Source organism: Dromiciops gliroides, chromosome 2, assembly GCF_019393635.1.
Source record: "Dromiciops gliroides isolate mDroGli1 chromosome 2, mDroGli1.pri, whole genome shotgun sequence".
Classification (NCBI taxonomy): domain Eukaryota; kingdom Metazoa; phylum Chordata; class Mammalia; order Microbiotheria; family Microbiotheriidae; genus Dromiciops; species Dromiciops gliroides.
The window spans coordinates 57,540,396-57,567,956 of NC_057862.1; the positions used below are offsets into that span (position 1 = coordinate 57,540,396).

Sequence of the window (27,561 nt, forward strand, 5' to 3'; positions counted from 1 at the left end):
TAGGTATAGGTATATTATTTGTACATAATTGTTTGCATGTTGATTCCCCCATTAAATTGTGAGTTCCTTGGGGCCAGGGACTTTTAGCTTTTTTGTATCCCCAGTGCTTAGCACAGTGCCTGACACATAGGAGGCATTTTATTTATGTTTATTGACTGACTGAGACAAGCACCTTGGTCAGGAAGGGGTATTTGGAAAGACAAGGGATCATTTCTCAGGTGCTCTCCCTCTTAATCTGTACCTCCAGGGTTCCCTGACTTCCTTTAGGTCCCAACAAAAATCCTCCCTTCTCCTGGAAGCCTTTCCCAATCCCTCTTAATTCTAGAGCTTCCCCCCTCTTAATTTTGGTATATGGATGGTTTGTACCTATTTCTTTGCTTGTTGTCTCCCTTATGAGATTGTGAGACTGTCTTTTGCCCCTTTTTGTATCTCCAGTGCTTACCAAAGTACCTACCACATAATAGATATTTAATAGATGTGCATTGGCTGATGACCATGATTCAGGATTTCACTCCTGTCTCAAGATGTACCTGGTACACAGTAGGCACTTAATAAATGTTTATTGCTCAACCGGCACCTCTGAAAATTTAAAAACATAAAGCTGTCTCTTGGCCTGTGGTTCTCTGTCCAGCTCTATCTTCACATTTTCTGTGGTTGTTTTTTTGTTTGTTTTGTTTTGGTGTTTTGTTTGTTTATTTTGCAGGGCAATGAAGGTTAAGTGACTTGCCCAGGGTCACACAGCTAGTAAGTGTCAAGTGTCTGAGACCAGATTTGAACCCAGGTCCTCCTAGATCCAGTGATTATGCTTTATCCGCTGTGCCACCTAGCTGTCCCATATCTTCACATTTTCTGATGAGGAGTAGCTGAGTTAAATTGCTTTAATGGAGCAATGATTCCCCTATTCTGTGTCTCCACCAACAACCTGGCACTCTTACCTGAATGCAAAATGGCCTGTCATTTAGGGTTGGAGTTGGAGTTTCACAGGGAATTATTCCTATCAGACTCCAGGGCTCAAAAGGAAAAAAAACAACACTCAGTTTAACACCCACAATGGTTCTGGCTGTGGATAAAGCATTTCCGAAAAGCCAACCTACCTTCTCTTCTCTGCTCAAGGCTAAGAGCACTAGCTTGGATACCAATGATGCAAGGGAAAAGGCGAGGAAGTACTTACCAAGCCAACTTCTGTTTAAATATACTGACACAAACACTGGAGGGACTGTGAAGAAATCTACTACTGAATTCACTTCCAGCCAAAACCACAGCTTATCGTTGGCTGCAATAAACTGGGGGAAAGAATGGAGAGAAAAAGACAACACATGAGAAGCAATGGGACTGGCACTAATCTCCACTGCCATTTCCAAAGGGCACACTTAGGTTATTTACAGAAGTGGCAGTACAACAGTGGACTCATCTTGACTCTAAGACACAATCTTCTGTATGTGTCAGTCCAGCCCATGGAAAGGGGCCACGCCATATATAATATTTGTCTGTGACTGCTGGGAGCATTTCGGGCTTACTTTGTTGCCCAACATCGGAGGGTCTAGGCATCATAGTTCTATCATCTGAGTACCCAACATCAAATCCCTTGAATTTCTCATCTACATAAATGTATACAGTCTCACAGGAATACACATATCCCAAACTCTTCTCAAACCATTCTTTGAACCAGATGTGGTATTTCAATAGGATAAACACCTTGGAAATGAGGACATTCCAGCTAACCAGATGTGTGACAGTAAATGTTTAACAACATGCTGACTCAGAAAAATAATGTATGTGTGACACACTTTATTACTAACTTATTTCCATCACTTTTAAGTCTAAACAATCAATCAACAAAACAATAATTCAAACCCTGATTTGTAGTATTTGCTATTTCTGAGGTGTAAAAATACACTCAAAATTTAACAGTCAGCTCTTGTGGTTACAGCACATTCCCACCTCTAGAATTATTCTGTATCTTGAAGTCTTGGAGAGTCACCTTGGAGCACTGAGAGGTTAGGTGACTTCTCCAGTGTCATACAGCTAATTCATATCCAAATTGAGACTTGAACTCAGATCTTCCCGACTCTGAAGTCAGCTTTCTATCCCCTCTCACTTTCCACACTGTCTCCAGGAATTTAATCTTGTATATATTTCATTAATAAGAGCAAAGGTAGGACACCTATAAAACCGTATGCTGCCATTATGGAGCTGCCAGATGCTAACTCTGGGTATTTAAAGTCTTCTGGGGCAGTATGGTGCATTAGATAGAAAGCCAGTCTCAGAGTCAGGAAGCCCTGGGTTCACATCCTGCTGTTATAATATAGTGACTAGGGAGCTATGAACAAGGCATTTAGCCTCTCGGGTTCCTAAGCAACTTGAAGAACAGATCCAGATCTGCTTGGATAACGGAAATATCCACAATGGGAATAACCTAGGTCAGGTTAATTTTTTTTTAAGAAAGAGAGAGGGAAAGGCAGCTAGGTGGCACAGTAGATAGAGCGCCAGCCCTGGAGTCAGGAGGACCGGAGTTCAAATCTGGATTCAGACACTTGACACTTACAAGCTATGTGACTTTGGGCAAGCCACTTAACCCCAATTGTCTCACCAAAAAAAAGAGAAAGAGGGAGGGAGGGAGGGAGGGAAGGAGGGAGAAAGGAAGAAAGAAAGGAAGAAAGAAAGGAAGGAAGGAAGGAAGGAAGGAAGGAAGGAAGGAAGGAAGGAAGGAAGGAAGGAAGGAAGGAAGGAAGGAAGGAAGGAAGGAAGGAAGGAATGGAGGGAGGGAGGAAGGAAGGAAGATAGATGAAGGAAGGAAAAGGGAAAGGAGGAAGAAAGAATGAAAGAATGGAAGGGAGGAAGGAAGGAAGGAAGGAAGGAAGGAAGGAAGGAAGGAAGGAAGGAAGGAAGGAAGGAAGGAAGGAAGGAAGGAAAGAGGGAGGGAGAGAAGGAAGGAGGGAGAAGAGGAGACATAAAGGGAGGGAAAAAGAGAAGAAGAAAGGGAGGGAAGGAGGAAAGAAGGGAGGAAGGAAGAGACAAAAAGAGAAAAAAGCAAAGGAGAAAGGAAGGAAAGTAGGAAAAAAGAAGGGAGGGAAGGAAGAAGAAAGGGAGGAAGAAAGAAAGAGAGAAGGGAAAGAAGGAAGGAAGGAAGGAAGGAAGGAAGGAAGGAAGGAAGGAAGGAAGGAAGGAAGGAAGGAAGGAAGGAAGGAAGGAAGGAAGGAAGGAAGGAAGGAAGGAAGGAAGGAAGGAAGGAAGGAAGGAAGAAAAAATATGTGAGAAGCATCTGGGACTGGGACTGACCTCCATCGCCATTTCCAAAGACCTAAGTTTAAATCCCACCTCAGAAACTTAGTGTGTGACCCTGAGCAAGTTACTTGACCTCCTTCTCAGTTTGCACAACTCTAAATGAGGATAATAGTGGCACTTACCTTCCCCAGGGGTGTTGTGAGTACCAATATTTGTAAAATGCTAAGGACAGTGCCTGGAACATAGTGCATAGATGTTTATTGTTTATTATTGTTATTATTATTCATAACTGTGCCACTGATCTGCCTCACCCTAACTCTAATTCGATTTCTAATCCCAGCGATTAGCATTTTTGTTGTTGTTATTCATTTATTTAGTCTTGTCCAACTTTACATGATCCCATGGACTGGGTTTTCTTGGCAAAGATACTGGAGTGGTATACCATTTCCTTCTCCAGCATGTTCCCATTTTAGAGTTAAGTGCCCAGGATCACATGGCTAGTAAGTGTCTGAAGCTGGATTTGAACTCATGTTTTCCTGACTCCAGACCCAATGCTCAATGTACTACACCACTTAGTTGCCCTTGTGGTTAGCATGGTGCCTGACATACAGTAGTTTTTTTTTTTAAATAAATGCTTATTAGCTGACTAAATATAAAGGAGAATTTTTCTTTTCTTTGAAATGTTTGTTGGGAACAGCTTTATACAAATGACCAGGAAAGAGATCAGCAGTTGTTAGAGATACAATCAATTTAACAGATAACCTTCAATTCTTCAATGAAGAAACATTCAAATGGCAGAGGGCTCTCTCAGAAACTAGAGATTAGAATGCAGAGAAACCTTGGCTATACCCCAAGAGGGCAAATGCTGAAGCTGGTGTGAACACCTCTGCTCTCCCCATCCCCCATCCCTTCCCCTGACACAGGCCCACAAGCTTTCCCAACTCCACCCATCCCAAGAGTAAGCATCATCCCCTTGGTACTTACCCGCAAGCCAAAGTAGAGAAGGAAGAACACGTTGAAAGCCATGTCGATCTGTAATGTGAAATCTTTGTAGAAATTCTGACAGGATTCTATTGGGCTATTAGACAAGGAGAAGAAAATGCAAGAGGTAAGTAAGAGGTATTGGAGCTCTGCTTCTCTAAAATGGGGGTTAAGGGGACAGGGAAGGGAGCAAAACAAGTGTTAGACATTTGGTTTTTCAGTCCCTTAGGAAATACAAGCAAGCATTGCCAACGAGTCTGTTCATTCAACCATTCAGTTTTTTCTTTTTTGCTCTTTTATTCCCCCTTTGTCTGTTTATTGGTTGATTGTGTTTCATTTTAATCATTCAAAGGTTGAGCTAAAAATCTAAAGAGGATCATGCAGATACCTGAGAGGAAGAACAAGCAGGAGAGATGGCTAAATTTCTTAAGTTTACATTAACCCTTAAAGAACTGACTTCTCTCTCTGAGAGAGTATACACTAAAGCTAAGAAGAGTCTTTCACACCCACTAATGCAGTTTAGGCTTACATCCCATTTGGAATGAAATACTGTTGTTGTGTGTGGGAAGGGGGTGGACTTTTAAGTGACTAGGTGGTTATTTAAAAAGGGCCCCAAAACATTCCAGGGAAGTGACCAGGAAATGATTCTCATATCTGTTCTAGATAATCTGACTATGGACTTTTTCATGTGGTTCCCATAGCTTGGGAGAAAAGCTTAGCCCACAGAGAAAATTCAACCACCCAATCACCCCACACATGGTGAAATCTGAAGCAGTACTCTAAGGGTTAATTTTCTGGCATGCAGGTTAATTGCCTTTGTGTGTGTCAAGCAGCCAATGCGGAACCTCCAGCACACTCTACTTTGGTCAAGAGTTCAAAAAAGGGCACTACTATACAAACTGGTACGTGGCTTCCATTGGCTTTCCATCAAGGATATTAATCAGTGGTCAGTGTGGGAAAGTGCCAAGGTTTGTGCTGAGTGGGGAGCAGGAAAGCATCATAAGCGTCCCCAAGCTGTCGATGGAGATAAAGAGAGCTGCAATAGAGTCAACCAAAGGTCATCCTTAGGCCAGGATCACATATAGAAGAGGAAGATGGAACAGGAAAGACTGGGTGAGGGTAGAGAGGGAAGGAGAAGCAGATCATCCATAGGCAGGAAGCAAAGTCAACATCGAGAGCCAGAAAATCGCCAGCTTGAGAACTGTACGGCAAAGGATTTCCCAGGATCCCCACTTGGGCAATCACTGAACAAAATACCAGTTAGTATAGTTGCACCTCTGTTAAGGGAAAGGCTAAAAGTTGCTCGACAGGCAAAAATCAATGCAGTACCAATATGAGGAATCCATCTAAAGCCAGGGAAAGTCAATTTGCGGGGTTCCCAGGTCATCACACATGCACCTTTTTTTAATCCATTCTCACTAGGCGGTACAAGTCTGACATGCCCTCTGTTGCCCCCACCCCCCACCCCAGGTCACAAATCGGTAGCAAACCCTCTGCACAGGCATTCAGAGTAACCTACAGTTGTATTTAAAGAAGGTTTTGTAGTAGCATCAGAAAACCAGTGGACTCATTATCTCAAAAGTCCATAAAAGAAGTGATAACTACTCAGTTTCACCAAGACAGGAGAATATTAACAAACCCATCCTAGAAGATGAATGGGAGAATCCTGAACTTCAAAAGAAGACAGGAGTTACAGGAGAAAAAAAAATTGTAATTGAACCCTGATGTTGGCATTAACTACCATGCAGATCTTACAGAAAAAAAAAATTTTTTAAATACTTCATTTTTCTATGTTAAAAACAAAACACCAAGATACATGAGGTATAACTTTTTACAAGAACCACTGGACCTGAGAGTTCCTACATATTACATTTTTATAGAAAGAAAGTGCAGGATCCTGGTATTCTATCAACCTCTGATTTGTTAACCTCTGGGATATAAATGGATCCCATATCTCCATCAAGAGATTCCATTTGGGGAATCTCCATTGGAAGATATCTGGGCACCATTTATGCACCTAGGAAAGATGTGCTGTGTATTGGGAGGGGGTGGGTTTATTAAACCCATCTCATTAAGAAAGTGGGACCTTATTTGCTCCAGAAGTGAAAGACATTGGAAGAGAAATCACAGGATCCTCAGTTCAATTCCCAGAACGGTCACTTACTGCCTGGGTGGCATCAGCCAAGTTAATTAACCTTTCTGGTTCCCAGTTCATCAGCTAGAAAATGAAGGCATCGCACTATTTGGTCTTTGGGATTTCTTCCAGCTCTAAACTGAGTTCATAGCAGCACCATGGGCAGTGGTAGTATGTTCAGAGAAATCCCTATCTGCCTCCAGAGGTACCTTGATCTGGGCTGCCCAACATATCCAGCCATTTCTCACTGTGGTCAAATTATCCCTCACACTTAGGGAAATATTAGATAAATGCCACAAGAGGAACAACATGGTCCATTCCATACCGAAGCTGAGTCTCAGAATAGCTTTAGAGCTAGGCCCAGGATAAGTTTCACAGCAATTTCTCAATGCTCAATTTTGGCTCTGTAATCTTCCCTGAATCTTGCTACTCTTCTGAGGACATCAAAAGCAGCAGCAGGAGGGATGGTAGACAGAGGATGCTGGGTGATGCTTAGCATACTTAGCATACCACATCCCAACTTAAAAAGGATTTCCTTGAAACTATTGTGTCCATCACCTCTGATCTCTCCTTCCAAATATCTTGGAGTTGATATCAATATTGCCACTAACTTACTGTGTGACTTTGAAAAAATTGCTATACATCTATGGACCTCAATTTCCTTCTCAGGAAAAAAAGAAGGGATTCTGATTAGATTGTTTAGTAAGATCCCTTTTGTCCCCTCATCGACCTGACCCAACACTGCCTAAACTCTTATATAAATGAACAATGTAGAATTCCAGTGAATTACTTAGCCCTTAGATTTTTACAGGGATGATGATGAGGTCAGCCAATGGAGACAGCCTTTACTAACATGATTGTGGAATTTAGAATTGGCAGAAGCTATGAATGGTCAGTAAAGAGGTAGAAATAGAATAGAATGCTCTCTGTTTTTTCTATCTTCCTCTGTTTGCTACAAAGACCCCGGGGTAACTTTCTAGTCTGCTTTTCTTGACTGGTAATAGAACAGTTGAGTGGGAACCTACAGTGGTAAATTCCTGAGATGACATTCAACTGCTTGTCACTCCCTGTCAGTGGCTTCTGGAGGTTTGAGAGTCTTTAGACCCCCCTACCCAGGATCATTTCATTCCCCAAATGGGAACAGCCCCTGGGGAAATCCCATGGGCTTATACAAAGATATGACATTATTCCTTGTGAGACAGGTTGACAATACTTAACGGAAGGTATTTTTTCCTCTCCAGAGGGGCTTCATCTCAAAGATCAATGAGGACAACTTGCTATAACACCAAGTAAAAGGAAATCCTAGGCAGGGGTTCTTAACCTGATGTCCATGAATTTTTTTAAAAAAGATATAACTATATTTCAATATAAATGATTTCCTTTAAAATCATATGCATTTTATTTTATGCAGACTAGAAATATTATTCTGAGAAAGGCTTCAGCAGACTGTCAAAGGGGTCTGAGGCACAAAAGAGGTTAAGAAGCCCATGCTAGGGCTTTTTATACACACATTATCTTTTATCTTTCTTTGTATTCTGAGCATTTAGCACAGTGCCTATTAAATGGGAGAGCTTAATAAATGTTTGTTGACTGACTTTTCACAGGAGACATGAGGCAGCTGCTTGCTTTCTTATTTCTACCATGACAAGTGACAGAGGGATGACCAGTCTTTTGGACTCTTCCTCATGGGTTAAACAACAACATAATCCATTGGCATGGGGTTATTATATGTTTAATTGATAAGGAAGAAAATTGGCCCAGTCTATCTCACCTTTGCCTCAAGCAAGGGACACCTGGTTTCTTCTGGAGTCACCTAGCTGAACTGCTGATGACTTCTGGGTAGGGTGCAAAATACTTCATCTGCACATAGACTTGGGCTGCCAACTTACAAGCAGGAGGCATAATAGGGGGGAGGTGGTGAGATATCTAAAACCCAGATAAGCAACTTGAGGGGTAGGTCTAAAGCCCCTGACTAGATTCTTGTGAAAGCATCTTAATATTCCTCTACACCCATGTGAGGACCTTCTGGTCCATTTGACAAGATATGTCCCCCAGATTTACATATAGATGCCCATTTAAAAGCAAAGGAAGTCATTTCAGAATTAAGATATGCTCCTTTTCCCACATATCCATACCACACAAAATCCAAATAAGCCTTCAGACTGGGGGGTCTCCTAAACAAGCCTTTACAGAAGGGCTATTGAAACACAAAACATTTTGTGATCTCAATGGATACCTAAATGAGAGATCAATGGAAAGTTAACCAGGCAAACCAAGAATCCCTAGATTTGAAGGTAAATCCCTAGATTTTAAAGGTAAAAGATCAAAGTTCACTTAGACCAAAGCCCACAACTCTGGTTCAGCAACCATCTTTCCACTGTAGCTCCCCCCTCCCATTCACAGTTCCATAACCATTTATGATGCCTGTTCTGTTAAAGTCCCTATGCCAGGAGAATGAATGAATTAAAAAAGCAATTACAAAGTGCTTACAATGCAAGAAAGTATATGAAGTGAATGAATGAAAGCACTAATTATGTGCCAGGCATGGCAATTAGTGCTAGGATGTTTGTCTCTTCTGCACACAGTGGATCTCACACATAGTAGGGATCACAATAGGGACTGAATCTCTGATTTCATTGGCATAGGAACCTCCCAGGTCAGGAAGCTCCCTCAGCAAAGCAGGTCAGCACCTTCTCTGAAACTTAAGTGTCAGGAAGCTTCCCTAGAACACTGAGATGGATCACACAGTCAGTATGCATCAGGGGTGAGACTTCAACCGTGGCTTCTCCTGGCTTCCACACTAGCTTTCTAGCTACTGTGCCAAACTGCCCTCCACACACAGTAAGCACTAATGTTTTCATGATTGGAATTCATGCTCTGAAACTTCCATGGCCTTTTCTGAAGACTTCTTTCCCATCTTATTGACCCAGGGCTGTCTACCCACTACTGTGTGGCTGTAACAGAATCAGCTCCTTCCGTCCCCACACTAAGAACAGGTGGTGTTGCTAAAAGAGATTTCTTTTCATACCCAAACAGGAATGATTAAGAGGATGGACCTGCCCCTAGATAACCAGCTGCATGCCACTTAACTAATTGCAAAGATCCAGGGGTTGAGCACATATTTTCAGTTTCAGGTCTGAACAAGGGGGTGGGGGGGGTAGGGTGGAAAACACACCACTATAATAGGAAGTAATTACTACAACACTAAGTGGGCCTCATCAGTGGCATCCGAATTAACAATCAGAAGAGAATGCTGGCTGAGCACATTTTTATTTTAAGATTAAAAGAAAAAAATAATGAAGTGTAGGTGGGGAGGAGTTGAGGAGACTATCATTTACAAATGAAAAAAGAAAAGATAAGGAGCTTAGAGACAAAATAATTTTGAAAATCAGAGGCTCTTCAATAAAGTGTCCATGTGTATGCCCACATGGGCACGCATGCACGTGGATGCCCATATGGATGTTCTGACAGTGGGAAAGGGACTTAATGAAAAACAAAAACTATATGAAAAAACTCTTCAGAGACATGCAGAGTACTTCCTTCCCTTCCTCCCTCTTAAGTGACTTGCCCAGGGTCACACAGCTAGTAAGTGTCAAGTGTCTGAGGCCGGATTTGAACTCAGGTACTCCTGAATCCAGGGCCGGTGCTTTATCCACTGCACCACCTAGCTGCCCCCTATATATGTCTTTTATTTTAATTGAGTGCTGGCCTCTCCATTCACATGACTACCATCCTACCTCACTCCCAGTTCAGGCCCTTAAAAATCTACTCCTGTAATGTGCAATGAGCTGGTCTTCCTGATTCCCCCATTAGATTGTGAGCTTCTTGAAATCAAGAACCATCTTTTGCCTTTCTTTGTATCCCCCAATGGTTAGCACAGTACCCAGCACATAGTTGGAGTTTTAATACATACTTAGTGACTGACCCCAGTCTCTCCTCTGTCATTCACTATGTAGGAGTGAAATTGATCTTTAGCACTACCCTGTGTAGACCACTGCTTTCTCATAGTTCCCAATGCCCCAGATCTAATTCCTCTGGCTAATGCTTAAGGTCTTCTTTCATTTAACCACTCCAAAATGATTTAACCTTATTTCCTATCATCCTTAGAATGCCCTGCCCATGCCCATCAGGTTCATCTCATGGTTCCTAAGTATTCCATGTTTATCCCAAGGTATCACTCTTAGAATAGCCATTCTCATAATGTATATAGCTCTAAGGGTTCTGAGTGGTCATTTGCCTTATCCTCTCATTTTACAGGTAAGGAAAATAAGGCTCAGAGAGGTGAAATATCCCAAGATCACATAGATTTATAAGCTGCAGAGCCAAGATTTGAACCCAGGTCCTCTAAGTTCAAATCCAGCATTCTCTCCTCTTTATCCTTCTCTGACTACTGGAAATCTGGCTCAAATTTCAGTCCTCACAGACTCAGATCAGATTGTTCCAAACTAGAAGAGACCTGCAATATATCTACTTCCACTCCTTCAAATTACAGAGGAAACTGAATCAGAGGGGAAAAGATGGCCACATGAGGTAACATGGCAAATTACTAATGGAGCTGGGACTAGGAACCTAGGACTTAAGGGTTCTTAGTTCATGTTTTTTGTTGTTGGTTCATTCATTAAACATCTTCCTTATTCCTCCAATCCTCATTTATTTTCCACTTTCCTAAACTCTTATAACATTTAGAGTTTGCACGAATTGTTTCACATTTAATTACATGTTATACTATTTATTATTCAACAAGCATTTCCATATTCATTAGTTTCACATTGTCTGACATTTCTTCAAATGGATTTTAAACCCCTTTGATTATAGAGGGCAGGATAGAGATCTTGTGTTCTTCTCAGTTTTCCCCCAAAGCCCACACAATAATATTTGGCACCTAAAGGGTACTAAATAAATATTTACTACAATACTATAAAAGATCTGTCATTTCATTGTTTTACTTGTTTCTTTCAGTGATGCCACTGGAGCATATTAGGAGGCCACTGTAAAAGCATCTATGTACAAAACCAGAATCACCAACTGGTGGGCAAAATTCTAGAGATGAGTCTTGCTGAACCTAATGAAGTTAATCTTATAGCAGCAAAGACAAAATCCATTGGTATGCCCATTCTTAAGGCTTTTCTAGTTTGATAGAATTAATCAGAGTTGTCACTCAGCAGCCATAACCATTGAGAACTCAAGATTTAATCTTTATGTCCCAATGAGCCATCAGAACCTTTTAATAGAACCACCAGTAACATTTTCCTAATAAGCCATTTAATGAGAATACTTACATTGAAAATGATCAAGGTTGAACTATCCCAAAGGATATTCGTGCTTTTTCCTGTCAGGCTCACCCAGGTCACCCAGGAAGGCAATTTAAAATCACCCTTTATGCTTCCATTTAATGATGAACACACAGGTGTTGGGTGAATAAATGAATTAATATTGTGTGGAACAGCATTAATAGCCAAAATCTTTGCTCAGTGATCTCTTATTCTGGGAACATCCCCAAATCTGTTCATTAGGAACTAGCCAACTCAAAACCAGAAAACTTTTAGTAGATAAGACTAGCCCATGGATTCTCTGATTTCTCTTTCATGCTTCTGTGACTACCATCTAGGAGCTAATTCATTGAATCAGAATTCTAGAACATGGGAATTGCAAGGGACCCAGAGCCTATCTAGGCCAATGAATTCCTGTACAAGAATTTCCTTTACAACACAACCTACCATGGTCTTTATCTTCAATGAAAGGGAACCCACTACCTCCTGAAACAATAGTTATTATACTGTTGGATAATCCTTACTTTTAAGATTATCTTTTTCTCTTATTAAAGCCCACATTTCACTCTATATTTTTTCCACAAAAAGGTCCTCATTCTGTCTTCTGGGCTCCAAGTTACCATTTTCTTTAAGTTCACATATTCTATATTAAGCAGTGCAAAATAAGCATCCCTATGTAAACATATTTTCCTTCCTGTTAATAGCAATAACTATGATATGAGATAGCTGATATGAAATAGCTTTGATAGTCATATTCTGTGGAGAAAACCCAGAGTCAGGAATTTGCTAGTCGGTAGGAGAATAAACTATAAGCCTTGAGGTCTTTCTCTGCCTCTAAGTGATTGTACTTCAGCTTTTGCATATGCAAAATGAGCAAAAAAACTCTGCTTGTAGCTTATTAGGATGCTAAGCAAGTTGATTTATTTTATTTTAATAATTCTTTATTGATGTTTTCTGTTTCTTCCATTACCATGGTATCCCCTGAGTTTCTTTTCCTTCCCCTCCCTGTGATACATCCTATATAACAAATAGTTTTTAGGAAAAAAAAGGCAAGCTGATATTTTTTGAATGTAAAAAGCATTATGCACTCTAAAATAAGAATTATCATCATTATTAGTAGTACCATATTTTAAATCTGAGATAACTAGTTAGTTAAGAACTTTCTAGGGCTTAGCAGCTAGGTACTTTAAGATAATTGATTATGGTAATAGAAATTTTTCATAAGACAATAACATTGTCAGACATGGGAACAGATCAGCTGATGAAAGGAATCTCATCTGTAACATGGTTCACCTACTTAATTTTTCAGATGAAGAAACTGAAGTCCAGAGATGTTCAAGACCACAAAGGTGGTAACTGGCAGAGGTAAGAATGAAATAATCCGACTCAAACATCAGTCTTTCCACTGTATCACTGTCCCTAATGATACTAAAATGCAAATTGCCAATAAAATAGCATAGATCTGCAGTTCTGTGAGGTGTTCCTATTAGAACACCCACACATTCCTTCCCAAACTTCTTTCCCCAAACTACCAAGATTAAGGCAAGCTTTTACATTGAGCCTCCTCATTTCCCATAATTCCTTCCCTGGCTTTGTTAGAAACTACAGGGTATAAAGGAAGGACTTTTAGACTTAGGAGTTGGTAGCCCTACATTTTGGGGTGGCTAGGTGGATAAAGCACCAGGCCTGAAGTCAGGAATACCTGAATTCAAAGCAGGCCTCAGATACTTACTAGCTGTGTGACCCTGGGCAAGTTACTTAGCCCTGTTTGCCTCAGTTCCTCATCTGTAAAATGAGTTGGAGAAGGAAATGGCAAAACACCCCAGTATCTGTGCCAGGAAAACTCCAAAGGGGACACAAAGAGTTGGTCATGACTGAAAAAAAAACCCTACATTTAAGTCTTGCTTCTGTTATTAACTAGTTTTGGGGTTTGGGGCATATCCTTTAATTTCTCTGGGCACCTCTAAAGTGGGGCTGGCTATAAACTTATATATTTTTTGTATATTTGTGTATTTTCCCTTGTATATCTTTCCTCTGGTTCATACAGGAAGTAACCCAGTAACAAAGCAATGAAAAACAAACAGTTGATTTCAAATAGAAACATATTCTGTGGAGTTCTGTGATCTTGTATCTCTTAATGCAACATAAAGGTGACTTATCGATCATGTAATTACTCATTTTTATACAAGTAAGTGTTTCTCAGTGTTTCCACAGTGTAAAGTTAATGGGTAGCACCCTGAATATAGGGCAGAGTTGGCCTTCAGGTCAAGGAAGACCAGGCTTCATGTCCTTCCTCTGGACTTGTGTGACACTGAACAAGTCATCTGACTTCTCAGTGTCTCACACGACTCTCGAAGACTAAATATTGCAGAGTGAGTGCCAATCTGTGTTGGAGAAACAGTTTCTTCTTGGGGAGTTTCTTGTACTGATGAAATCAGCAGTGAGGTCCAGAAATAGAAAATCCTGAATTCAAATTCAGCCTCACTTCTCAGCTGTGTGACCTCAGGCAAGTTACTTAATCTCTCTGTGCCTTGATTTCATCATCTGTAGAATGATGTTATAATAGTACCTACCTCACAGGCTTAGAGAGAGGATCAAATGATATAGTATTTGGAAAGTGCTTTGTAAACCTTAAAGCCAGGGGCACACTGGTAAATGTTTGACAACTGGATCTGAAGGAGGGAAAATGTACCTGTGGGCAGATTTTTTAAAAAGTTGAATTTGTGTTATTAATATTTTCTCCATCACTTTCTTAACTCTAGACAATCAATAAAACAATAAAAAGCCCTAATTTACAGGTTTGCCAATTTCCAAGGTGTGAGTGCTCACACTGAATTTTAACACTCAAGTGGCTCTTGCCACACCCCTGCTCAAAGCCATGTGATGATGGTGATAATGATTTAAAGTTCTCAAAGTGCTTTACATTTTTAAAAGTTGAGTATCAAAACACCCCTTTGCAGTAGGCACTACAGATACCCCCGATTTACAGGTGAGGAAACTAAAGCATGAGTGGTTGAGTGTTTTGCTAGGGTCACATAGTTAATAAGCATCAGGAATGAGATTTAAATCTGCCTTCCTGACTTTAAATGCAGTGTTCTATTCACTACCCCCACCTTATGTCCTACGGTAGGATCTATATCAATGAATTCTGTTTGGTTATTTTAATTTATAAAATAGTAAAATCTCTTGGCCAGGATTTGTAAGTATCATCTCAGTGCATGCCACATTGATTGTGTTCTAAATTAGCATTCTGCTTCTATTTACTATTTTTTATTATTTTTGTTTTTAATTATTTTTTCCACTGTTATTATTGTTGTTATTATCATTATTTTAAGTGAATCTCTTTCATTTTAAAACAGTCTTTCTGGGCCTTGCAAAAGGGCTTTAATGGGAACATAAAAATACCTTTGGCTGTGGTGCAACATTGATCCATCCTGAATTTCAGCCAATTGGTTAAATGGGTTTGTTGGGAAGGCCTCACTTAAGGGCTTGACATCAATAAGTCTATTAATCATTCCAAAAGAAAAAAGCTTTTAATTAAGTCACTATTCAATAAGCCAGATATGGTCCAATAAACATGAACATCTGCCTTATTAGTGCTGGGTGTCTAAGCAGTGCTTTGGAATGGAACGGAAATTAAGAAGGGTTCATGTCTAAAGAGAAGTCATGTGACCACAAGTATAGAAGGCTAGCTTTGGAGCCGGGAAGACCTCAGTTTAAATCCAATCTCTGAAACAAACTAGCAGTGTGACCAAGGGGGAGTCACTTGAGAACATACCACTCCCAAAAAAATTATCTAAAATTGTAAAATACCGGAGAGGTGTCAATAGGCGTTTGGGGGTGGAATTACCCCTATATCATTGAAACCAGAGTTTCAGACTGTGCCCTCCTCCCTGCACACCCTCCCAAAAACCAAGTTTAGAATCAGATAAAAACAGAGACCTTAGAGATGCCAGAGATCAATAAGTAATACTTAGAAGATTAAAACAATTATAATAGTGGGAGTTTAGAAAAACTACGAAGTTCTAGGCTTCTACTGCGGAAGCCACCCCAAAACAATACCTTCTTCTGGGATACACAAAGGGAGAAAATGTACCAAATACCAGTGGAAAAGCCTAAGCAAGGCAAGATAGCTCATCTCTACAAAGCGAGGAGACATGTAGATGTGTATTGGCTGATCAGGCATGGCCCAACCTAGATGGTGGGATTTGGATTGGGTTGGTGAGGGGACCATAAAACTTAACTCCAATGGTATCTCCACTATGAAGCCTTTCATACCCTCCTTGTATTTTAGGCTGTACATACTGTTTTGTATATATCAAGCTCCCTAAAGATTCAACCTGTCCTTTTTTTTTTTTTTTTTTTTGTCTTTGTGTGCCCAGAGCTTAGCAGGGGACCTGGCTCATAGTGGGTGCTTAATAAGTGTCTGATAAAATTGACTCGCTGGCATTTCCTCCTCCCCATTTGTAATCAATCACCCTCTCACGAAGTTTCCCCTTTTTAACACATCTAAGATCAAATGTGCCTCAATGATGTTCTAGTTCCCCAGCTACTTAATGAATATATGGAGGATGTAAATGTTTAACAACTGGATCTCAATGGGGAAATGTCCCCTGTGGATATTACGGTTAATCTGTACTCATAGCATTTTCTCCATCACTTTCTTAGGTCTAGACAATCAACAAAAGTATAAATCAAGTCCTGATTGGTAGCACTTGCTAACGTTTGGGGTGTAAATGCTATTTAACAATGGTTGTCAGCCAGTAGGCAATGGATACAGCATATCACTGAATCCAAGTTTCCCAATTCCATACTTTTGTCCCGGCTGTTCTCCATAATGGGGATGCTCTCTTTGCCCACCTCTGACTTCTCTGGAGTCATTTGTCTGTTTCTTTTAAGGCTTAATGGAGATGGCATTTTCTCCAGGAGTCTTTTTCCTTGACCTACCTACTGATAGGGTCCATGCCCTTTATTTTTGGTAAAAAAGATCATGGTACTCACCATCAAATCTAAGAAATTCATTTATTCTACCTTACTACCCAAAGTAGTGTGATGTGGTGGATATCTCTCTAGCTGGATTGGGAGTCAGGAAGAGCAGGGTTCAAATATCTAATACTTGTGTGACTTTATGTAGGTCATTTTTTTTTTGGCTTATGTTCTAATTTATATATGTGAATATAGAATGTAAGGTCCTTGAGGGCAGGGATTATTTGTTACAAATTTTCTTTGTATTCCCAGTGTTCAACACCATGTCTGACACATAGTAAGCACTTAATAAATATTTGCTTATTGTTTGATGTGTAAAAGTAGCAGTCAATGATCAAGTAAGAAACTATGACCTGTTTTTCCCCTCCTGTTTTTCAAAACTCTTTGTTATAGGGGATGGTTCTGTGGGAGGGGGAGAGGGAGGAATAGAAGTGATATTTAAGTGGTTTAAAACAAAAGATATGAATACAACTTATTAAAAACAAAAAATGAAGAATATAGAATTCAACTGGACAAAAATAAATTCAATTATTTTTGCAACCTGCTTTTGCTCCATATGATTTGTTTTCTCATCAGAAAGTAAAAATTCAGTACAAATGTCATACCACATATGGAAGAGGAGAGGTAACGTTGCATAATTGATAATGTTGAATTGGAACCAAGAAAACCAGGGTTCAAGTTCTGACACTTACTATCCCTGTGGCCCTGGAGGAGTTATTTAAACTCTCAATGCCCCTAGCTTAACTAGCAATGCCTAGATAGGTTATAATCTACACTGGTGAGTGAATTTTCCAAACTAGGAATTCTCTAAAATAAAATCAATCAATAAACATTTATTATTAAGAACCTACTATGTGCAAGGCATTGTGCTAAGTACTGAGGTTACAAAAAGTGGCAACAGACAGTCTTTTCCCTCAAGGAGTTCATGTATATAAATATGTAATAAACTATTGTGAGAAGAAAGAAGTTCTAACATTTGCATGGTATTTTACTGACATTTTGTTTGGAGTTCATGGACTAAACTATTCCATTCCAATGGTATTTAAATATAGATAGAGGGTAAAATGACGATGGATATGGAGACACTTATGCTACCATAAATGCTAAGTAATTAGTTGAGATTCCTTGACTAGGTGAGCTATGACACACTGGTGGCAGATTTTATTCTAGTGCAAGGGTTCTTATGTTTTTGGATTTCACGGAGCACACTGACAGTCTGCTGAATTGAATGGACTTGTTCTCAGAATGATATCCTTAAGTAATTAAAGAAAATGTGCATTTTCAGTTCGAAGGTAGTGGTAACAAAGCTACAAATATTTTTCTCATCCTAGTTCACAGACCCATGAAATATACCCACAAACCCCTGATCTATGTACGCCAACTTAGTGCCTTTACTCTAGGGGGTCTTTAAATATCGGAGAATTTCCATTTGTCTGGCATGGGTTCAGGAAAATCCAATAATAAAGGCAGGGGGATGAGATAGATGACCTTTTAAGGTCACTTCCACTTAAAAGAGCCTACACATGAGGAGTGCATGCTTTCCCACAAGCTTTGATACTTCAAAAAGTTTTAAGGGTTGGTTTCTTCATTGTCAGTGTTTTCATTAAATAGTTTTAGGGAACAAACCAATGTCACATCATTGGAAAGAGATTCCCCCAAAAACATTTGTTGTATTTCTTGATAAGCTATCCTGAAAACTCCTTGCCAACATATACTCATTCTCCCATCCTACTTCCATGAATTAATTCTAGCTTAGCTTTCTCCAGCTTTGTGCTGCTAAGGGGTCAATAGGCTTCCTACACTCTGCAAAACAATAATCTATCTATCATCTATCTGTCTGTCTGTCTATCTATCTATCATTTACCTATTTTTCCCACCCAGAAGCCCAAGTATTTGCATTTTGGGCCATCCTTCAGGTTTCTATCTACCATTCTCTCACCCATTTCGGGGTTCCTGAAGTCCCAAGATCTGTGAAGGTAAAAGACCACCAGGATTCTTTTAGCTTCCCTTTACTCCTAATTGGTAGCAAGTATGACATTTTTTAAACTGTTTTATGAAATACTCCAAAGGAATATAAAGTGAGGTGCAGGATGGGATGGAGGTAAATGACAGTATCAGAGGAAGAAGTTAGCAGTTTAACAAATCGCAAAATTGTTGGTATCATTAGTAGATTGTAAGCTCCTTGAAGGAAGGGACTGTCTTTTGCCTCTGTGCATCCCCTAGTTCTTAGCATGGTGACTGGCGCTTAGTAGGTGCTTAATAAATGTTTGTTGATTGATTACTTGATCTTAAAACAAAAACTAACTCTAGAACAATCATTCTACCCCAGCACCCAGTATGGTATAATGGATAATGCATTGGACTTGGAGATGGAAAGACCTGGGTTCACACTGCACTTTGACCCCTTTGCATGTATTCAAATACACAGGATGGCCCAAAAGTCTTAGTGCAATTTTAATCTAGCTTAAATCAGGGACTATACCTCTCCTCCATTGTTAGGTATTTCCAAAACTACAGTTCAGAAAAATCACCTGACCATGAAATTTGGTGTGTTCTCTTGTAGCTGCCTCCTCTGTTATCTGTAGCCCTTCTACCCACCTTCCACTACTCAGGAACATGAGAGCTTGAGTGAAATAAGGGAAGAGAATCTGTCTTTCTTTGTTCCTATCTCACTAAGTTCATGCCTTTTTCTGTCCCTTAGCTACCCAGGAGTGGAAAACATGGAATTTCAGGGGTTAAAGGAGAAGAGGAGATAAAGGAATTTCTCAGAAATACAGCAGTTTGTAATTAACATAGTGTACTAAAGTGTATTAAAGTTTACCAAGGACACTTCTTACAACTCTCTGAGCTAAACAATGTAATTATTATCATCCCCATTTTACAGATAACTGAGATTCAGAGAGGCAAAGTGACCTTATTAGGGAAGGTCACCTAGGTAGTAACTAGGAGTGCGAGAATTTGAATTCTGGTCTCGACTCCAAAATCCTTGATCAGTACTCATTAGAGTCTCCTAATTCTTAGCCCTGTGGACCCCCAGGAGAAAACATCTACTGAATTTGTGGAGCTAGGGAAGGGCCCAGAAAGGAAGAGATGGCTCTAACTTTCAAAGAAAATCTGTAAGAATGCAGTTTATCTAAAAGCTGGCAGCTGGACTTTGTGTGACCTCTTTCCCAGGAGAAAAGCACACCTGAAAAGCAGAAAATGGAAGACTCACTGCCTCCAAACAGAAAGAATGAAGAGCTTGCTTAGAATACAGAGCAACCTGCTTCCTCTTGGGATCCCTTTGAGAGAAATGAAATGTGCAAGGAAGATATCAATGTCCAGCCTTTAAGCTTACAGAAAACTTGGACCCTTCCCTGTACCTTAGAGTGAGTCCATCCAAAGGGTAGAAACCAGGAGAGCCGGTCAGAAACAAATGAGGTACCTTTATATGCAAAGGACTGAGCCTGATGGGGCAAGGAAGGAGACCAGAGACTGGAGCTGTCTTAGTACTAAAGCTTCAGGAGCTCCTGAACACTTGTTGGAAGGAAATGTTGCCTAGGGCCATTTCTGGCAACTATAAATATTGTAAACCCCAGGAGCTGCCTTGGTTCTTGATGATGCCCTGTGGATTACCTAGCCATTATCACTCACTACTCAGACGAAGGACTAGATATTTCCTCCACTGTTAGGTATTTCCTCGGCTCCAGTTTACCCAAACCATCTGACCTTGACATCTGTCCTGTTCTCTTGTTTCTGCCTCCTCGTGACCTAAACGAGCAACCCTGAGCTTACCTGTTTCCTGCCCAGTCCCACTGGCTCGTGGGTCAAGGCCCAAAACCTACTTGAAAGTACAGCTCCAAGAAAGGCATTCTATCCCCTCGAGAGTGCAGAGGATATGGGAAATAGACACCACATCTCTGAATCTCTCTTCTCCAGATCCATCCCATCACCCTAGAAACACCACAAATATATCTGCAACCCACACAATGTTTCAATCGCTCAGTATCTACCAGTCACCTCCACATCTATACAGGAAGCATCAACACAAAATCCCCCGGGGACCCATTTGAGTGAGCTTTCCAACTGAGCACCAGCTCCCCGAGCCTGGCACCACTCCACAGGGCCCAGTGATAGTTGTTCCAATTAGCTGCTGCTTGACGCAAAAGAATAGGAAATGCTGTCACCGAACATAAATATTCATCACCAGGACACCGGTGTTTGTTGTTAAAAGTTGCACATGGATTTCTATGTGATGCTAAGAGATAATTATGATGTCTTTGTTTTTGACATCTTTTTTTTAATATAATAACAGTGAAAAGTCCTAGCTTGTCTTTTTTTTTTTTTTACACCAGAAAATGGAAACAATTATACCTTCATTGTTCAAGGAAAGAAAAAGAATGCATCTTGGGTTTGTCTTTGACCGACATCTTAGACACGGAAGTCTCTTAAATATTCCAATTTAGACATATTCTTGAGATCCAATGAAATTCAGTTCCAAAAAGAAAAGTCATATACGTCTTACATTTTTTAAATTAAATTTTATTTTTTTGCGGGGCAAGGAGGGTTAAGTGACTTGCCCAGGATCACACAGCTAGTAAGTATCAAGTGTTTGAGGCCAGATTTAGGCCTGTCCTTTATCCACTGTGCCACCTAGCTGCCCCAGTCATATACTTTAAATGAAATGAAGGAATTGAATCTCAGAGTTGATAGTGCCCCCTGGAGGCAACATGATGCAATGGAAAGAAAATGAACTTGGGGTCCCAAGACCTGAGTTCAAATCCTAGCCCTGCTACCTATTACCTGTGTGACTTTGAGCAAATCATATAACCCCTCTCGGCCTCAGTTTCTTCACTGTGAAATGGGGATGTTAGACTAGATGACCTCTTTGATACTTTCAAACTCCAGAGCAGGATTCTTAACCTTTGTTGTGTTGCAAACCTCTTTGGCAGCCCTATGAATGCTAATAGAAACCTCAAAATAATGTTTTGAAAGCCATAAAATAACATAGGTAGACACAGGAAACCAAACAATTGAAATATAGTTACCAGTTTTTTTTAAGATCATGGACCTCCAGGTTGAAAACCTCACTCCAGATATACACTTCTCTGATCTCAATTACCTCTAAAGTATACATAACAAATGAACAATCCTCTGTCTGAAGACTGCCGACTGACCCCACTGTTCTCCACATTAGCACATTCGACTTCTGGATAGCACTAATGGTTAGAAAGTTTTTATATCAAGTCAAGATCTGTCTCCCTTCAATTTCCATCCATTACTCCAAGTTTTTCTTTTCCCTTCTGAAGTCAAGCAGAAGTCTAACCATAGCCTATATGCTAGACCTTCAAAATCTTGAATATGAAAACTTTTCGTGTCATTCTATCAATTCCCAAGTCTTCTTTCCTCCAAGATAAGCATTTCGCATTTCTTCCACTTATAATTAGGTGGCCAGTCCCCAGAAGTATTCATGAATGGTCATCTTTTCATCTTCAAAGAAGTGCCCCAGGGGTCTGTGTTTGATCATATACTGTTTACTATTTTTATCAATGAGCTGGGTAGCAGCATAGATGCCTAGACTCATTAAATTCGCAGAGGAAATAGGGGTATGGGGGATAGTTGGTCCACTGGATGACAGGCAAGATCCAAAAGGTCTTGAACAGCTAGAACATTTCATTGAATCTAATAAAATGAAATTTAATAGGAATAAATGCAAAGTTGTACATCCAAAGATCTTACATTTAGAGCTGGAAGGAACCTTTTGTTCCAACCCCTTCATCCATTTTCCGCATAAGGAAATTGAAGTCCAGAGAACAGCCTCACAAAGGCAGTAAGTGAAGTAACCTAAAGCTGGAATTTGATTCCAGATTCTCAAAAGAAAAAAAAATCAGTTTCCTAAGTGCAGAAGGAGGCAAGTTGAAATAGCAGTTTGTCTAGAAAAGACTTGGGAGGGAGGAGGGGGCTGGAAGTATGCTTTTGTTTTTTGGTGAGGAAATTGGAGTTAAGTGACTTGCCCAGGATCACACAACTAGTGTCAAGTGTCTGAGGCCATATCTGAACTCAGGTCCTCCTGACTCCAGGGCCAGTGCTTTATCTACTGTGCCTTCTAGCTTCCCCCTGGAAGTTTGATTTTTAAAATGTGATCTGATAGTCCAAAAAAAAAAAATAGGAAAGAAGTTGATGAAATGTTGACAGCATTAAGAGACGCATGACCTCCAGGAACAAGATGGTCTCGTCTCGCAGGGTTCAGCCCTAATCAGACCACCTCTGGAATACCAATCCTTAAGGCAATCAGGAGAGTGAATGGCTTTGAGTCCTTCTCATATGAGGACTAACTGAGGAAATTAGCGGATATTTAGTCTGAAGACTCAAGGCAGGCAAAAGAGTTATCTTCAACTATTAGAATGATTATAATAAAGAAGGGAGTATTGATTTGTTTTGGTTTGCACCATAGAGCAGAACCAAGAACAATTGTAGGGGAAAGGGCATAGTTGTGAAGAAGACAAAGGACAAAAACCAAAATCTTGCTGACAATGAAAACTTTCTGGAAGTGGGGTGGGCTGTCTCAGGAAGTAGGGGTTCCCATTCATTAGATGTTTTCAGGAAGATGTTAGATGACCAGTCTTTGGGAATGTTGGAGTAAGGACACTTTTTAGAGTATAGGATGAGACAACATGGTCACTGTTGTAAGATCTCAGATTCTATTATTCTATGGCTTATGCAGAATGTTATCCTGTCCTCTCCTGACCCTCTTCATGCTTTGGGGTTCTACTCCAGCTTGCCTAAATCATTCCTAAAATCTAGTGCCCATAATTGAACAAAGTCCTCTCAATACAGTATATATGGGATCATTGCCACCCTCCTTCTGGATGCTGAATACTTTGTATTGAAGCTTTGAATGACCTTCTAAGGTGAGGACTTGGAGCTTGTATGAGCAGCTGCATGGCTTCCAAGAGACCTTAAAGAACCTTCTTTTCTATTGCAATGTTTTTCTTGCTTCCTCTTACCATGTTGAATTCTGACTCGAACTCTGTGGTTTTCTCTAGACTTGACTTCTCCTACTACTATACTTGTGTTTCCATGTTGAATCTCAGACCAAGATAGATGTTGGCTGGGATTGTTTGTTTCTTCATTTGTTTCCTTTGTCATTTTGATCACCTCCATCTGCCTTCTCTGGCTTAAGAAAAGTTTCCATTTCAGAGAGGTGATGGTTTTCGGTTTCTGGAAAAAAAACGTTTTCAGGGAAAAAATTGTGCTTCATAAGATGAATCAGATAAGCATATGTAAACATTTTGAGTTCTACACTATTCTCTGCATTTGAGAAATTGTAACTATAAATTATATCTACATACACACATTTTTATTTTCTTACAATAGGATCAGTGATATAGAGTTAGAAGATTCTTTAGAGGCCAATTAATCTAACTCTTCCATTTTATGAGGAAACTGAGGCATGAGCCGTCACATGACTTGACCAAGGCCATACAGGTGATCAATGTCAAAGAAGAGATGTGAACCCAGGCCCTCAGACTTTAGCGCCCAGTGTTCTTCCCACTATATCATGATGCATCTTTTCGATTTTAGTTCCCTTATAATAGTATAGTGCAGTAGAGCAAGTCTTTTTGGCTAAAGAATTCCTGGTATTGCATCTTAAATCCCAACAATTGGCAACTCTCTCCAGACCCTTATACCCAGCCAGGGAATACAGGGTCAGCAATCAAAGATCGACCCAATTTTTAGCCACTCTTGTTTTTCTTCTTTCATAAATACTGCATATCTGAGAGAGAAAGAATCATGTTTTCTTAATGCATGTCCTAGCTACTTCACGTAGGAAAGAGGAAAATATACATTTCTTTTTTTTTTTAATCATCCTTTTTTTTTGAAAGGACTGCCAAACAGACCTGCAATAAAAAGAGGCTTTGATGTCACCATGAGGAGATAGGATCATACCCACTCATAAAAAATGTTAAGTGCAATTCCAATTCACGTCTCCAAAACATTGTGTTTGTTACAGGTTAGAGCTACCATTCTTAATAGTTCTATGGGGGTGGTGGGCAATGGCAATTCTGAGCAGGAGAAATTCAGACAAATAAGCATAGCCAACTGTATTTTCCAGAGCTTTTGGCTCAACCTCCCTCATCTGCCTAAAATAATAATAAAATCCAAGGACCAGGAGGGGTAAATGATGCCATGGTTACAGTTGTCTAGCAAAATGAGAAAGGATAGCTGTAATGCTTATCCATATAGGTGCATCCACTTGCACTCTGGGAAGGTATAGGTGAGAGGTAGAGGTCATTCAACAAACTGGGTCTATCAAATTCCCTACCCTGGGGTAGGGGAGCATCTGCTTTCCAGTGGGAGAAAGGGTGCATCAAACTCTCTTTTTCCAACTGCTTTTATCCTTCAGTCTCCTAGGGATAATATGTTTTGGGGCATCTCATGATTAATAAGGCCCTATCCGAATTTCAGAGCAGAGTTCTCCAAGCCAATGCTTCCATAGATTAAGAATGTTAGCTGTTTTGGTTGACTGCATGCGTTTGGTGCTCACTGCATTCAGTGGCCATCAGGAGAAGCACGTCAGCATGCATGGCCGATGCAGGGAGAAAATCTAGTTAATCCCAGCGGAGACAACCCAAAGGGTGAGGTTGCATCATGCAATGGAACCACAGATTGGCCTCTGCTGCCATGCAAAAAAGACCTACATCAAAGAGTCTGCAGTGCGGCTCCTAGGTAAGAGTTGATATGAGAGAGGTGGGTTACTTCAGCAATGAAAGACACGGGCGAAGAATGTTCATACCACTGTAAACAGAACACTGTACAAGGAGCCAGCATTACACGCGCAGAAGGGCAGCGCTTAGGAGGAGGAAGAGGAGGGAGAAGAAGAAGGGGAGAAGGGAAAGGAGAAGAGGAGTTGGAGGGAGGAGGAAGCAGAACTATTAATTACTTTAATGAGCTGATATTTCCCTGGTCATCCTTTAATGGGCAAGTCAGCATTTTGTTTAACCAAATGAGCTCATTAGAGGTTTATTTTTTTCCCAAGTAAACCATAATTTCCAAGATGTTTTGAAAATTCAGGAAAAGCGAGGCATCAGTTATATAAAGATACACTGTGATTTCCCGTGGTTACAGCTCTAGGATGAGAGGTAGAGCTGAGGCTGGTCAGATAAACGTGGAGACAATTAGATGCCAACACCTTAAACCTTCCCCAGTAGACTTGCTATTGACCTATTGCCACCTACCTCACAGGGTTGTAGTGAAATAAGTAAGCACTCCCTATGTTGTAAATTCTCTATAAATGTGAGCTACCATCACCATTAACAAAAACATCACCAACATCAGTACACAGGGCTGAGGCGTTAGTAAGGTAGTAGCTTAGCAAGGAAGAGGGTAGGTGGATGGCTCAAGGCAGCAATAACTTTGTGGTGCTCAGGTACCACACTGTATCCTTTGGGTTAGCTAATAGCCTTGAACTGAATTTATGAAAACATCCTCCTGATACAAGTCACCTTTACCTTTAATTCAGAGTGGTTCAGAATGACTGAAAGGGATGGTCTAAGAAAACAGATACATTGTGCTCACCCTGGTGATCTGATAGAGTAGCTGACCCTATTGCCTAAAGAGAAAACAAACTCCCTGGTAGGAATTACATAGTCCAGCACCCTTTTTGTTGTTGTTGAAACAGATTAATCAATAGATTGACAACATGAAGAATCAAAGGTCTCAAATGGAGAAATGGATTGTATGTGGCATGGAAGCCCTCTCCTTTCTCTCCCCTAATGCTGAAACCATGCTGAGAATCTGAACAGGTAGTTTTCTTTGTGGCAGGATCCTTTGCCAATGGCAGGAACATCTCTTTCCTTTCTTCCTCCTCCTTCTCTAAAGAACAACTAACTGATATACCTTTCAAAGATGGGCGGGGGGGGGGGGGGACCTCTCTGCCAACTTGTAATCCTTTGCTCCTTGTTCTAATGCCTATGGGAAATGGTAGATACCCAGTAATTTATGACAATCAGAAGCATATTTAGGGTTTCTATAAAAGCATTTATTCCTCAGAGCTCAAATTTCTTATCTCTAATACTCATTATCATCACCATGGTAGAGAGCTAAAGCTTGGAGTGGGCTTACCCACTATTACACTCTCAGCCAGTGGTAGAGTTCAAGAGTCTAGGAATGCTTGATTATGATGATATATCCAGTTATGAATAAAACACGCTATTTCTCACTCCACATTCCTCTGATCTCACCACCTGAAAATACTGTGCTCTATATCCCATCTTTATGATTAAGAACAACAGGTCTGGAGATGACTTATATGTCTGCAAAAAGGAAATGTCCTATGGATTGGTTGGTTTTCAAAATAAACAGACCCTTTTGTCCTTAGGAAATTTCCTAAGTAGCACATCAATCAACATTTTAACCAGCCTTTATTAAACACCTAGTATGTGCCAGAAACTGTGTTTGGCTCTGAATGATGCACAGACAAAAATGAAGCAGCGCCCACCCTCTAGGAGGTTATAGTCTATCCATAGAGACAAGATGGATATGGATATAGATGAGCATTTGTATCAGTATATATATATATATATAGGTATGTGTTTATGTATGTACCTATGTATCCTGACACAGAAAGATTACAAAATAAACGCCAAGTCATTGAAAGAGCTAGAATGCCGGGGCAGCTAGGTGGCACAGTAGATAGAGCACCGGCCCTGGATTCAAGAGGACCTGAGTTCAAACCTGGCCTCAGACACTTGACACTAGCTGTATGACTCTGGGCAAGTCACTTAACCCCCATTGCCTCACCAAAAGAAAAAAAAAGGAAAGAAAAAAGAGCTACAATGCTGACAGTGGGTGTGGAGGCAGGGAGGAATCAGGAAAAGCTTGAGCTTAGTCCTGAGTAAGGGACTTTTTGAGGCAGAGGTGAGAAAGTTGAGCATTCCAGGCACGAGGGTATCCCCACCAAGGTGGACAGGGTCTCCACTGTGC

General features: G+C 40.4%; 1 protein-coding gene across 23 annotated transcripts in view; it reads right to left on the reverse strand.

Moving 5' to 3' along the window:
- Positions 1-27,561, reverse strand: part of KCNMA1 (potassium calcium-activated channel subfamily M alpha 1) — a 929,290-nt gene that overhangs the window by 346,918 nt on the left and 554,811 nt on the right. For 19 of the 23 annotated variants that reach the window (XM_043983958.1, XM_043983956.1, XM_043983955.1 and 16 more), the window contains exons 4-5: positions 4,210-4,303; positions 1,172-1,283 (exon numbers count right to left, since the gene is read on the reverse strand). In XM_043983958.1, coding sequence (XP_043839893.1) covers positions 1,172-1,283; positions 4,210-4,303 — 206 coding nt within the window. Of the gene's footprint in view, positions 1-1,171; positions 1,284-4,209; positions 4,304-25,277; positions 25,302-27,561 lie in introns of all 23 variants that reach the window. The other 4 variants (XM_043983942.1, XM_043983943.1, XM_043983944.1 and 1 more) reach the window with 1 other exon arrangement.